At 52.5% G+C, this 13,199-nt stretch overlaps 8 protein-coding genes; 3 read left to right on the forward strand and 5 right to left on the reverse strand.

The window, feature by feature from the left end:
* Positions 1-50: 50 nt before the first annotated feature.
* Positions 51-545, forward strand: GSBLH_T00001551001 (uncharacterized protein; the record flags this gene model as incomplete). The annotated part of the gene is made up of 1 exon (XM_013039971.1): positions 51-545. The coding sequence occupies one exon, from the start codon at positions 51-53 to the stop codon at positions 543-545; it is 495 nt and encodes a 164-aa protein (XP_012895425.1).
* A 66-nt stretch (positions 546-611) lies between these two features.
* On the forward strand, positions 612-2,731 carry GSBLH_T00001552001 (uncharacterized protein; the record flags this gene model as incomplete). XM_013039972.1 has 10 exons in its annotated part: positions 612-924; positions 959-1,135; positions 1,167-1,587; positions 1,620-1,698; positions 1,729-1,904; positions 1,938-2,016; positions 2,046-2,177; positions 2,209-2,420; positions 2,450-2,526; positions 2,559-2,731. Exons 3-10 carry the CDS (start codon positions 1,550-1,552, stop codon positions 2,729-2,731), a joined length of 966 nt encoding a protein of 321 aa, XP_012895426.1. The 5' UTR covers positions 612-924; positions 959-1,135; positions 1,167-1,549.
* Positions 2,732-2,945: 214 nt separating this feature from the next.
* Positions 2,946-4,158, reverse strand: GSBLH_T00001553001 (uncharacterized protein; the record flags this gene model as incomplete). The annotated part of the gene is made up of 4 exons (XM_013039973.1): positions 2,946-3,218; positions 3,251-3,434; positions 3,464-3,903; positions 3,934-4,158. The coding sequence occupies 4 exons, from the start codon at positions 4,156-4,158 to the stop codon at positions 2,946-2,948; spliced, it is 1,122 nt and encodes a 373-aa protein (XP_012895427.1).
* A 638-nt stretch (positions 4,159-4,796) lies between these two features.
* GSBLH_T00001554001 (Imp1-Imp2) lies at positions 4,797-5,657 on the reverse strand (the record flags this gene model as incomplete). XM_013039974.1 has 4 exons in its annotated part: positions 5,384-5,657; positions 5,263-5,347; positions 5,154-5,231; positions 4,797-5,120 (listed from the first exon to the last, which is right to left on the reverse strand). The coding sequence occupies exons 1-4, from the start codon at positions 5,497-5,499 to the stop codon at positions 4,797-4,799; spliced, it is 603 nt and encodes a 200-aa protein (XP_012895428.1). The 5' UTR covers positions 5,500-5,657.
* A 41-nt stretch (positions 5,658-5,698) lies between these two features.
* On the reverse strand, positions 5,699-6,248 carry GSBLH_T00001555001 (uncharacterized protein; the record flags this gene model as incomplete). XM_013039975.1 has 3 exons in its annotated part: positions 5,699-5,976; positions 6,007-6,099; positions 6,135-6,248. 3 exons carry the CDS (start codon positions 6,246-6,248, stop codon positions 5,719-5,721), a joined length of 465 nt encoding a protein of 154 aa, XP_012895429.1. The 3' UTR covers positions 5,699-5,718.
* GSBLH_T00001556001 (uncharacterized protein) lies at positions 6,249-11,294 on the reverse strand (the record flags this gene model as incomplete). Its single annotated transcript, XM_013039976.1, has 2 exons — positions 6,249-9,005; positions 9,036-11,294. The coding sequence occupies 2 exons, from the start codon at positions 11,292-11,294 to the stop codon at positions 6,249-6,251; spliced, it is 5,016 nt and encodes a 1,671-aa protein (XP_012895430.1).
* Positions 11,295-11,505: 211 nt separating this feature from the next.
* Positions 11,506-11,973, reverse strand: GSBLH_T00001557001 (uncharacterized protein; the record flags this gene model as incomplete). The annotated part of the gene is made up of 3 exons (XM_013039977.1): positions 11,506-11,697; positions 11,727-11,799; positions 11,831-11,973. The coding sequence occupies 3 exons, from the start codon at positions 11,971-11,973 to the stop codon at positions 11,506-11,508; spliced, it is 408 nt and encodes a 135-aa protein (XP_012895431.1).
* A 392-nt stretch (positions 11,974-12,365) lies between these two features.
* On the forward strand, positions 12,366-13,080 carry GSBLH_T00001558001 (uncharacterized protein; the record flags this gene model as incomplete). The annotated part of the gene is made up of 4 exons (XM_013039978.1): positions 12,366-12,394; positions 12,426-12,787; positions 12,820-12,938; positions 12,976-13,080. 4 exons carry the CDS (start codon positions 12,366-12,368, stop codon positions 13,078-13,080), a joined length of 615 nt encoding a protein of 204 aa, XP_012895432.1.
* Between the last annotated feature and the right edge of the window lie 119 nt (positions 13,081-13,199).

Raw genomic sequence — 13,199 nt, forward strand, 5'->3', positions numbered from 1 at the left:
ATAACAATATTATCAGCAGTAATAATAATAATAATAATGTAAATGGGTTAATGTCCTTCGCATTGGGACCTTCTGATCCTTTGGAGATCTTGAATGATCCTTGGGAATTGAACGCGGATACTCTGTTCACGGGTACGGTTTCTATCACCAGAGAAGATATTGCTTCAGATCCTGCCATACGGATCCCCAGTAGTAGGAAGTCATCTTTGGATATTACCGCTTTTCTCCCCCTTGAGTCGGATTCTCCCATCAATAACGTAGATTCCTTGTCGGTTGACGAGGTCCCATGCTTGTCCCTACCTCCAAGCCAGATCAGAAGAGAGAAGTCTTTCTCCGACCTTCTTCAAGAAGAGGCATATCGTCTCCGTGCCGTTGAATGTAAAAAGCGCCGGCTGCTACGAATGGATATCTTGCGAAAGAAGCGACAACAAGGACTAATTTCCTTTGGTCACACCATTCGCTACAAGCAGCGAAGCGACCTTGCAACGAAGCGAGTGAGGAGTAGCGGGAAGTTTGTGTCTGAATATAATTACAAGAATGCTTAATCTGTTTGTCAGAAATACTATTTCCAAACGTATCATTTAGCTAAAATTGGATTTCTTTTTTGTACAACTAAGTATCTGCATCCTTGGAATGCTTGCTCATGATAAGCTCTGCAGAGAAGATTCGACCTCTGCTTTATTGCTTTTGCCGAACAAGCTTTCTGAAAACGACGTAAACTTTCCCAGTAAGTACCCAGATTATCAACCAGAGGTGTTTCATAACCCTTCTAATGGTTTTCATGATCATTCCAGTAGTACTAACGAATCTGGAGTTTCTTTTTCTCAATGTGAGAAAAAGTACAGCAAAACGGATTCCATAAAATCAAAGAGTGGAATTCCCTGTCAAACTCTAAGTACTGTTCCAGATTTAGACGTTGTTGAGGTACCTCTTGGGAATGCAGAGCAGTTACACGTAGTACAACGATTGCTTTCGCTTTTATGTCGATATGCCCTCTGTTGTCAAAGAGAGCATTTTTGTTCTAGTCAAGAAGTATACTATTACGATAGAGGGTAGGAAATGTACAAATTATACAGGATGTAAAAAAATCTTGTTTCAAAGAAGAAAGTCAGGAATCATCAAACTCCAAATCCCAGTACCATTTCCGCTTCTAAATGATTTTCTAGTACAATCCGTTATTAATGGACACGAAACGTGCCGTGGCAACCTATAAAAATGGAGAGCTTTGCATCACTATTAAAAAACTATATCTCAAATAGGTATTATATTGTTTGTTTCAATCTTGTATGGAGCGTCCACCTGTAGATTATTATGCTATTTGCCAGCCTCGTTGTGTTTGGTTGTGTTCCTAATTCCCAGATAAAATGATCGATATGACGCTCATCAAGAGCAGATTTCCCTTTAATCAGGAGAAGGTAAACTCGATATTAGAGAGCATTACGGTTGGTGAGGATTTGGTGTGTTTCTTGTATCTGTAGGTGGTACGATCCACAATGCGAACCTTTCTGTCGATGTAGTAAAGCCCGTATCGTTTTTGGAAGAACTTTCGATGGTTCTTGATTATTTTAATATCTTGCTTGAATCCGAGTTTGCGCTGCGTGTATTTTTTTACCAATTAGCTATTCCTCCCTATCCAACGAAGATCGTTTTCTCATCCTTCTTCGTTTCTATTTAGCAACGATTTCTCTAATCCCTTCTGTATCACTTCAATAGTATTGTAAGATCCAGGACATCTACAAGCCTTGCACTCCTTTTCTGGGAGAAACATTTGCTTGTTTCGTTTCTACAAAGCAAGGCCGTGTCTCTTACATCGCAGAGCAGGTTTCTCTCCACCCACACATCACTTGCTTCTACGTCGAAGACGAAAATCACACCTTCAGCGTGCAATGCACATTAATCCCGAGGTTTTTTCTTCTTTTTCCAGCCGTTCTCTGTAGAGGAATGTTCGGCGGCAGCAGCGTTCGCTACACGTTCGACGGCTCCCTCACAATCACGCACATCCCCTCCCAACAGACCGTGCATTCCCGCGGTTCTCTCGATTCTAGTGCACTTTCACGCATCCCACGCTCGTTTCCACGAATCTGGATCACGGAACCCCCGAAACACAAATCGCTGGAAGTGTTTCGGTGAGTTGTTCCTTCGATTCGCTCTCGGCTCTCATTCTTTTCTATCTTCAGGTCCAAAAATCGGGACTATTTTTACCTCCAGCCTTTGACGGGCGGCGATCATCGCGTGCTGCGCGTGCACATCAAGCAGGACAATACGATCCTGTACCGAATTCGAGGCCGATGGGACCTGGGCTATGAGTTAATTCGCGAGGAAACGAAGGAATTCAGCGTGTGGCTGGAAATCAACTCGCTGCAGCCGCTGCAGCGATTTGTGTGTCCGCTGGACAAGCAGGGAGCGTTGGAGAGTGTAAAGTAGGGAAAGGAGGCGAGTGTGATGGAAGAGTGTGGATTACGCTGCGGCAGGAGATGATTGGAGGAAATGATGTGGAGAAGGCCGAGAAAATGTGGAGAGATATAGGTATGGGGGAGAAGAGAGGGGATGAGAAGTAGAAACTAAGAAGAACGAGATGTGCAGGCGCATTGAGAAGAGGAAGGACTTCGATCCGAACAAGCGACTTTTGTTTGAGAAGAAGGGGGAGGTGTACGAGTTTACCCATAAAGGCGAGAATTTCATTGAGTTGTCGATGCATTTGAAACATGAAGAGCTGGAATGTTCTGTTTGATTGAATAATGGAGGTGCTAGGTGATGTGGGAAAGATTGGCGAAAAAAAGAACACTGATGATTGAGAGAATCACAAAATGAAAAAAAGAAAGTGAAAAAGAAAAAGAAAAAGAGAAGCGCCCACCGGGGGGCTCGAACCCCCGACCACCAGGTTAAGAGCCTGGCGCTCTACCGACTGAGCTAGACGGGCTCAACAATATCGCTATGTATTCTCACTATTTGGAACAAACAACCAACTGGGAATAATGCTGAATCAAGCTGTAGGCTGCATCGGGGTGTGGCATCACGAACTGGTAGTGTCGCTGCTCGGGTTTTGTCGCCAGATAGAAAGAGAGCGAGTTTTCGGACAATCCCCAAGCGGAAATGGCTGAATAGGGGTAGAACTGGGTATAGGCATCTTTTCCCACATGGTCCGCATACTCTCCCACATGCACACCTCGAGGACTGATGCCTATGATCTTCCCATCCTGTTGCTCAGGAGCGAATTGCTATGATTGAAATTCACCAAATCACAAAGCACATCACCATAGAAATGTGTCACGCCGTAGTCTTCCCAACTCGTAATGTAGTCCAACAAGGCAATCATGCATTCATGCGATGTATAGCCTCGCAGCTTGTTGTACACCTTCAGGACTTCTCCCTCACACACAAGCTTTCGTGCGGGAACACACAGGTGCGGAGGAAGGAGCTTAGCGATTGCTTCACTACATGCGAAACAGAGCGATTTAGTTACCAAACCACGCGGTTGTCCCCTGAATAGTCCTGCAGCGATTCTTGCAGCGCCAACGCAGTGAGCGTGAAATAGTCCTCGTCTGGCTTGAAATAGCGGCCTGCACGAAGGTCGTGTACCGCTTGGAAGAAAAGCAATCGGAGCAAATTGGCGTTGTGCAGATCGTAGGAAGAATTGTAATATGCGATGGCGAATAGTAGAGACTCGCCTTCTTGCATCGTAGCGAGAATATCCGTCATTCGACTGTTTTCGTTCAGCAACACCTCTTCATTACGGCTTGAATCGCGAACTTTGAAGAGCTGGAACATGCGACCACCTTTGCCCAGCTTCAATTCGCGATTAATCTGCTCGATGACATCCCTCGATTGTGCGAGCATGGTGATTTCCATGGGCAGTTCGTCGTTAGGAAGAATGCGAACAGTGATTTGTCTGCACGAATCCGACTAAATGAAATATATTTAAAACTGGAATACCAGCAGCATATCGATTTCTTCAATTGAAGGCGGCTCTTTTCGGTTCCCAACTTTTTTGCAGATCTCCAAATAACGACTGCACCGCTCCATGAGTTCATGCGAAAGTGTGTTGTTGCTCGTGCGAATGAAATACTCAACATAAGGAAGAAGATCGTTCGATGGCAGAAACGAAGCAACGAGAACGATTAGAATATGCCATGATCGATCCACGATCTGCCTATCCATCACACTTTCACTCGGTTTGCTACTGCGTATTGCAGCCGGTCATCTGCTTCAGCGTCTGGCAATAGCACTCGTCCAATAGAATCGGAGGCGACAACATCAGAAGGGCGATAAGCTGCTGGATGTACTTTTGTGGGCAGGTTTCGCGAGGATTCGGCTTCGTATAGGACCAAATGAATTCGTTTAGCATCAGTGCCATGTGTACAAACTTGGATTCGATGTTCAGGAGCGGCTGTTCCAAAGGCGCGTCGCTGAAAGAAAGTGCCTGGCGAACGTCCAGCTTTGAGTGAAGCCAACCGCGCGACAAATGAAAGTGGGTAGCAGCATATTCGTCCATATGGCAAACTTTTAGAACGCGCTGCGACTTTTTCTCCCTCTCGTCCGCTTGCTCAAGAGGTTGATTCCATTGCTCCTGTTTGAGCGAAGGGTTCACGTAGAGAATGCGATGTTCACGCTCATCGATAACTGAAATCCAAATATCTCGAAATTCTGCAGGAATCTGGTTGGGATGATCATACGTGAACGGATTCTGATTCGACGAGTAATTGATCTCCGGGTTTTTCCAAATATACTCGGATTTCGTAGCGTCCCACGAACGAGACCATCCAGTGATTGGAAAGGGTGTAGAAACTGGGTTGCTTTCAAGATCTGAGCGGACCATCTGACTCATCCCCACTCCCCGTAAACTTGCAGATATTTCCATACGTTGTCCCAGTGAAGTCATCTCGAATGTCTGTCAACAACTGCAAAAATGTACGAAAATGAGTTAGAAACGATGGATTTCGTGAAAATGATTGGTTCGTTATCACAGGGAGACATTTGATAGAAAAAACAAAGTAGTCGTGGATATCCTCCGATTTGTACATAACACGAGTGATGGGACTCGTGTGGGGAGCTAGGTAGCGCATTCGAGTGAATGGAAAAATCACACACTTTACAGTTCCCTCGATCAAGCCCAGCGGAACCTACAGAGCTAAAACTGCGCGTCCACAAAATACCTGACCAAAACGGTTGCTGTCGATACTATTCTTTGTATTGTCTCCTTCAACCCAGCAGTGACCTTTCTCAATTTCAATCTGGAAGATCAGCAATTCCTCCCACTTTTACCAATTTGTTTCCGTGGAGTTGGACCCAGTCTCCTGGTAACGCTATAATGCGTTTGACAAGATACCGCTTAGGATCTGTCGGTGACCTGCGAGATTAGAGGGAAGGGCAGTACTATGGGTACTTGAGCATCACTACGTCTCCTCGATTGTACGCATACTTTTTGGCACCTAGTTTACTCACTAACACCCACTCATGAAGGTTTTTTCCCTCCACAACCGGATTAATCGTGGGCTGCATCGATCGTCCTTCCACAGACGCCACGCAGCAAACCTGCTCATTTACTTTTCAAATGAAGGAAAGCAAGGAAAAGAAAGCGTTTGGGAGAGGATATACATATGCAGACAGCACAGCGAGTGGAACAGACACCCACGGACTTCGCAACGCCTGCAAGAAAGGGGGCATCGAAAACAAAGTGAGCGTGAACAACAAACAGAGCAGAAAACCCGCTAGCACAATTTACTCGAACTCAGCCTCTGTCTGGAAGGTGTATCCAAGGAACATGGAAATCTTGCGGAAAATGGTCTCCATCCATCCCGTCTCCACGTTCTCGATTACACCAGCATTGTTGTATTTATCGAACTTGGGAATGTCCTTTTGGACCAAGTGAACCTCGGTCAGCGCGCTGTCCAGCTGAATGAACTCGAGCGTGACGAGGGAGTACACGCCGTCCTCCCACTCACGACGACGCCATTTCATCTCAATCTTGTTCTCGGACTAGATGTTACCAGAAGACGCAGTACACACGATAGAGGTGAACTGTCCCTGCACGCCTCCGTCAAAGAGAATGTACTCGCCACCCACGACAGGCTGGATTCTGCACAGCGACTGTGTGTAGTACTAACAGAGTCAAGCCAAACCAGTAGCAAGTCTACCTGCGCCGAACGGGCATCAGTCAAAGCTTCCATAATAACACGCGGAGGAACGAGGTATCGCACCCTGATCTCCATATCCCCGCACGAGACACGCTTCGAAGGAGAGCTGAACATTCAAAAATACAACAAAAGTAAAAAAAGGAACGAGTTTCTAGAACAAACATTCCAAACAGAAAGTGGCTGCATGACCTTGAAGCATCCCGTGCCCGCCTTGATCGCTTTTCCCGTCGCAATGCACGCCGACGGCGAGACCATGGAGTCGGAGGTTCCATTGAGAATGGCATTGTTCAAGAAGTGCGTCGTGGTTTCGAAGGACATCTGCTGGAAGGGCGACTCGATATTCTCCATTCCCGCGCGGTTCATGGGCCGGTAGGCTCCGTCCTGCGTCATGTAATCGGCGATGAGCGTGAGGTGGCGCGGGTCCACGGAGATCGAATACACGTCGAACACGCGCGTGATCTCCGTCACGATCGCCGTCCGCGCCGCCTCCACGCCGTACGTCTCCAGGATCTGCCAGATGTCGTTGGAGTAGATCTTGTTCACGTCCACGAGGCCCTGGTGCGCCCACACCGTCGGGAAGTTCACGCCCTCCGTCTGCAGCGTCAGCGGCGCGTCCGGACCGCTGCGGTCCATCAGGATGCACCGGTTGATGTGCTCGATCGCGTTCACCAGGATCTGCGACGCCGCCTTCTCCGCCAGCTCGATGAGCAGCAGCTTCGGGATGCTCGGCGAGAACTCGAACTCCACGCGCACCTTGTTGTCGCGCGCGTTGTACATCGCGCGCCGGAAGAACTTCAGCTTCAGCACCTTGAACGGCGCCTCCAGGATCGTGTAGTCCGCGGGAGCCTTTTCCATGGGACGAGCGAAGGGCGTCTGTCCGGGCGTTGCCTTGCTCGCCGAGGAAGACTCTTCTTCTTCTTCTTCTTCTTCTTCTTCTTCTTCTTCTTCCTCCATCTTGGCGGACGTGGAGTCGTTCTCTTCTTCCATTTTGCCGGTCGATTCGCTCTCCGCCTCGTTTTCATTTTCGCTCTTCATTTCATTCTCATTCTCATTTTCGTTCTCTTCGTATTCCACGCGGCCTCCTTTATTCAATCGCACGCCGTCCATGCCGTCCGCTTCACCGATCGCTTCGTCGCCTTCCTCCTCGTCGTCTTCCGAGTCCGCCGTGCCGCGCACCTGCTTCGTCTCCTCGCGCGCCTGCTTCTTCGGCAGCTTCACTCGCTTCGTGTTGCTGAGGTCCTTCCCGCTGATGGCCGTTTCGATGTCCAGCTCCAGATTGGACACCTTCGCCGCGCGACGCACGTCCTTCGTCATCAGCGTGCCCAGCAGCGGCAAGAACTCCTCCATGATCACGTGCAGCACCGTGTCCATGTCCAAACCGTACGCCTTCTGGATCACATCAGCGGGCAGCAAGTTCATATTCAGCTCGTACTTCCGCACATACGGCGTGTACGTGGCTCCGTACGTCGTGTTGGTCAGATAATCCACCACGCGGAAGTAGCACTCGGGCTCCAGCAGCTGGTCCAGCCCGATACGATGCAGCTTCTTCTTCAGCCGGTTCGCCGCCTCCTCCGTCGCGGAGGGCAGCAACGGCAGCGTCATCATGGGAGTGCCGATGCTCTTCGCCGCCTGCATGATGATTTCGCGCAGTCGCGGAATGCCCAGCGTCACGTTCACCGCGCCGTGCCCCGCCAGGTGGAACGTGTTCAGCGTCATCTGCGTCGCGGGCTCGCCGATCGACTGTCCCGCGATGACGCCCACCGAGTCGCCGGGCTCGGCGAGCGACCGCATGTACTTCATCCAGAACAGCATCTCCAGCCCGCCGCGATCCACGCCTCCGGGCAGACCGTTGCCCGCCTCGCGGGCCTTCTCGTAGGCGGCCAGGTAGGCCTCCAGCTGGTCCTGGTACTTCTCGTTGACCGCGCCGATGTTGCGGCAGATGTTCAGCTGCCAGTTGACCGGGTCCGGCAGCCGCAGGTGGATCAGCTCGATCTCGATGCCCTCCGACGCGTCGAACGCCTTCAGCGGCACGTGCTTCTCCTTCTTCTGCGTGTCCGAGTACACCACGTCGTACGTACCGTCCTTCTTGTGCACCTTGGTGATCACCGCGGGGAAGAACTCGTTGCTCACGTTGCCCACCACCCATTCCTGGCTCTTGCTGATGCGTCGTCGCACCTCCACCACGCTCTTCTTGCTCAGCACCGCGGGGCGATGCGCCAGCTCCTCCCGCGCGCACTGGATCTCCGCGTGCCGCGCCGCCGCCTCCTGGCTGTTCAGCCCGGTGTCCTGGAAGAAGTGCTCGGAGAGTCCGTAGCGGTACACCAGAATGCTGCTGTTCTGCGCCAGGAAGTCCAGCTGCGCGCGCTTGCCCGTCAGGTACTTCACCTTCCCCACGTCCACGCCGTCGTCTCCGTAGAGCAGCTGGATCACCGCGCCGTCGCTGTTCCGCACCGAGTAGTCGTACTGCACCGTCAGGTCCTCCAAATGCTTGATGATGCAGCGCTGCAGGTATCCCGACCGCGAGGTCTTCACGGCCGTGTCCACCAGACCCTCGCGTCCCGCCATGCAGTGGAAATAGTATTCCTGCGGACGGATACCCGTGAGGAAACGGTCGGAGACCCAGCCTCCCGCGCGCGGCATGGGGTCGTAGGCGCGGAAGGACGGGAGCGTCTTGCCGTTGACCATCATGGGCACGCGGCGGCCCTCCAGCTCCTGCTGGCCCAGAGCGCAGGATACTTGCGTCTGGTTGACGTTGGAGCCCTTGGCTCCCGAGATGATCATGCAGGAGAAGCTGTTGTTGGGGAAGGGGACGCGCAGGCCGTGCGGGAGACAGACCTTGAAGATCTCCGAGGAGATCTGCGACACGATCGACTTCATCACGTTATCGATCTCCGGACCCACCGCGCCGCGGCTGGAGATGAATCGCTGCCGCAGCTCGTCGCTCACCGCGGCGCGACGCGCCTCCAGCGACATCGACGGCGTGGTCTCGAGTCCCATGTACTGCTCCATGCCGCTCACCGCCTTCTCCAGCGCGGAGTCGATCAGCGCGCGCCGCTTGTCCTCCGCCTCCTTCTCCAGCACCAGGTCCTCCATCGAGCAGGTGAACCCGCGCTTCTGGAAGTACGACGTCACCACGCGGCCGAAGCAGGACAGGAACTTGCTGCACAGGTCCACGCCGTACAGCTCGTGGATCGCGTGCACCAGCGAGTAGTTCTTCGCGCCGAACGTGGACTTGTCCAGCACGCCGCGCAGCAGCTCGCCCTCCTCCACCAGCACCAGCTGCTCGCCCAGCGGGCTCTGCGGCGGGATCTGCCCGCTGCCCCAGGCCTTGTCGTTCACTTGGGCCACGCCGTTGAAGGTCATCTGCGGCAGGTCGCCCACCAGGTTGATCAGCAGCGAGCTCACCACCTGCTTCCCCGTCCACAACACGGCCGGCTTGAGAATCGCGGGCGGCAGCGTGCGCACCACGCGCTCGCTCGCGGGCTCGTCGAACCCGGAGATCGCCGTGAACACGAGCTGGTCGTACTCCTGCCGATTCAGGAAGGTGTCGCGCTTGGTGAGCAGGAAGCCCGACGCCACGTGGTCCTGGATCAGTCCGCGGAGCGGCGAGCCGTCCTTCGCCGAGGTGTACTGGTACTTCGCGCTCACGATGTTGTACGCCTCCGAGCGCGCCAGCTCGCCCTGCGGGAAGTGCAGGTTGATCTCGTCGCCGTCGAAGTCCGCGTTGAACGTGTTGCAGTTCGAGTAGTGCATTCGGATCGTCTGTCGCTTGCTCTTCAGGATCCGCGCGCGCAGCGCCATGATGGACGCCTTGTGCAGCGTCGGCTGGCGATTCACCAGCAGAATATCGCCCTGCAGCAGGTTGCGCCACACGCGCTTCCGCCGAATCCCGCCCGAGCTGTCCTTCACCAGCAGCGTCTTCGCCAAGGCCTCGCGCTGCCCGCGGTTCTTGTACTGCAGATCCACCAGCCAGCCGCCCTCGTTCTCGATGTAGCAGGCGCCGGGGTACTTCTCGCGGCCGTTGATCACCAGCTGGCGCAGCAGCTTCACGTTGTTCACCGTGACGGGCTCCGGGTAGCAGAGCTCCTTCGCGAACTGCAGCGGCACGCCCACCTCGTCGGTGTCGATGTAGGGGTCGGGCGCGATGACCGAGCGCGCCGCGAAGTTCACACGCTTGCCCATCATGTTCATGCGGAAGAGACCCTCCTTGTGCTCCAGGAGCTGCCGGATGCCCGCGCTCTGCCCCGAGTGGCCCTTGGACGAGTCCACCAGCCCGTTGTAGTTCTCCTGCATGTCCACCCAGTCCTTCAGCGCGTCCTCGAACGTGTACGACAGCGGCTTCTCCTTCGACTCGCCCTTCCCGCCCCGCGATCGCCGCGAGGGCTTCGCCGTCTTGGCATCTTTGGAGTCTTTGGAGTCTTTGGAGTCTTTGGAGTCCTTGGAGTCCATGGCTTCCTTGGATTCATCGGGCTGATCGTCCAGATTGCCGGCTTCGGGCATGGATTCGGTGCGGTCCTCCACACGCTTCGCTCCGTACTGCATCAGATTGTAGTTATCGCGGAGAATGTTCGACAGGTACACGTTCTGCGGGTGCTCGTACTGCTCTCCGTGCAAATGCTGCGGCGGTCGGAAGCGCGACGGCGGCACCAGGATGGTCCGCACGAAGAAGATCCGGTAGCCCTCCTTCTCCAGCTCGGGATGTCCCTGCGGATTGGCGATCGCCGCCTCCTCGGTGAGCTGCGGGTACCACACCAGGTTCGCGATTCGGTACTCGTTCTCGTACAGCATCCGCATGCGCAGCTCCACTTCCAGCGGCGGCAGGAACTTCAGCTTCTCGTTCTTCGCCTCGCTCGCCGTCAGCTCGTTCTCGCCGTTCTCCTCGTTCTCGCCCTCCTCCTCGATCTCGCGCTCCGAGAACTCCCGGAACGTCTCGCGGAGGCCCTCCAGCGCCGACAGCTGCCCCGCGGTGAGCCCGTCCAGCGCGCTCTTCGCCGGATTCCCCGCCGCACTGAGCTGCTTGCCCTTGTTCCGCATGGGGGCCTCGAAGAGCTTGAGGAAGCGGTCGCGGACCAGCGAGGGCGACGTGGCGCCGCAGTTCTCGCAGACCTTCGGCATCGACGCCAAGAACTCGCGGACCAGCGCGTTGTACACCTCGCGCATGTGCGTGTGGATCACCTCGCACTTGGGAAGGCGAGGGTGCGAGGCCAGGACCGCCTCGTATTTGGCGATGAGCGACTAGGAGTGAGAGGCTGCATGCACAAAGCCTACCTCGAACTTCTCCTCGAAGTCATCGCTACGCTTTTGGAGCTGACTTAGCTGGTCCATTTCTTCTGTAAACTGCTTCTCTTCCGCGGCACAGTTCGACTACGCATTACGCAAAGCGAGAGGCCAAAACCAGAAGCAGACGGAAGCGAATCTCAAATTTCTTTACGTATTTCTTGTTCATCTTGAAGTGGTGGCAGTTCTGGCAGGAACAACGAAGGATCTTTAACAGGAGCGAAAAGAGCATGGGATTATATATAGGGAGCTCTAGCTCGATGTGGCCAAGATGTCCGGGACAGTTCTAGAGTTAGGTCCATTGAACTTAACAACATCAAAATTCCGGAAGCAAGTAGGACACTTGACATGATACTCGTTCGTGCCCAGAGCAGGATCGTACAATCCTCTAGAGGTCACGCCTATTCACCAGCGCTCACCCAGGAATTGGATTTCCATCACCATCAAAAGCAACTGGATTTGTAATTTTCTTCACACTCAACTTCTTTATCTCCTCCGGGAAGTAATAGCAGAAGCGAGTGCGTTTAATCTCGTGAGTGAGTGGTGCGGTCTTACTCTCCATAATTAGACAATACTAAAATACTAAATTCAAAATAACGCCTTTTTATTTAGAGAAAGACAGCCTTTTAATAGCCACAAAGCTATGAGAACAATTCACCTCGACTTTTGGAATTCACCTTTTCCTCCCGATTATGCTCTTTTTCCAAAAATAAGTGTAGCGAGTAGTTTGTTTTTATTTCTACTCTCCTATTTCCTATTTTGCGTTATTCTGAGGTTGAACACTAAACTCTCTTCGAGATGGTACACACTCAGTCGTTTTGTATCAACTAGAATCGAAATGAATTACTCTCAATCTCCGGACTTCGATCCGATGGGCGAAAAGCAAATGAGATTCGTCGCATCTCGTCCAGTCTCGGAACATTTAAAGATTGTGACGGCTCTGCCTATCTCGAGATGGGAAACACAAAGGTATTAGCAGTTGTGTAATTCGTTGGGTCGAGGAGTAATCACTAGATATGGTCCTCGAGACGCGGGGAGCAAATCGTCTCATGATATTGATAATGATAAGGCGACCGTTTCGGCAGGTGTCACAATGGCTCCGTATTGCGGAACGGAGCGAAGAGTGGTTCACATGAACTCCCGTATTTGCACGGAATATGCGCAGGCGATTCGTCGTTGCTTTGAGCATGTGATTCTCACAACGCTCTACCCCCACTCCACCATCTCAATTCATTGTACAATATTCCAAGCAGACGGCGGAGAGCTTCCCTGCTGCCTCAACGCGGCCCTTCTAGCGATCATCGACGCTGGAATCGACATCTTGGACTTCCAGGTGAGTCTGAACGTGGGTTATATGGACAACACGATTCTCTTCGGTTTGATTTGATGCGAGAGTTGTAAAGAACAGACATGAACTACGTCGAAAGCCACCTGAATGGCATCCTGCTCACGGTCGCGTATCTCCCCAAGTCGGACCAGTTCACGCTAACGACGCTGAATAGCAACATTCCGCTGGAACTCTTCGAGGTAAGCGATGGAAGGGAGAGAGGAGTGTGACGGTCAGGACGTGTTGGATGCAGCGAAAGAGGGATGCAAGCAGGTGTACGCGATTCTGAAAGACCACGTTTTGGAGAATGCGAAGAAACTGTATCAATCCACGCAGCAATGAAAATGAAAGAGAAGGAGAAAGTGAAATGATTAGAATGATTTGTTTGTTTGTTTGTTTCATTGTTTATGGGATCGTTCATTGTTTGGTTGATTCATTCAATGATTCATAGCTTCAAAGAA

Source organism: Blastocystis hominis, assembly GCF_000151665.1.
Source record: "Blastocystis hominis, Singapore isolate B (sub-type 7) whole genome shotgun sequence assembly, scaffold_12".
Classification (NCBI taxonomy): Eukaryota; class Bigyra; order Opalinata; family Blastocystidae; genus Blastocystis; species Blastocystis hominis.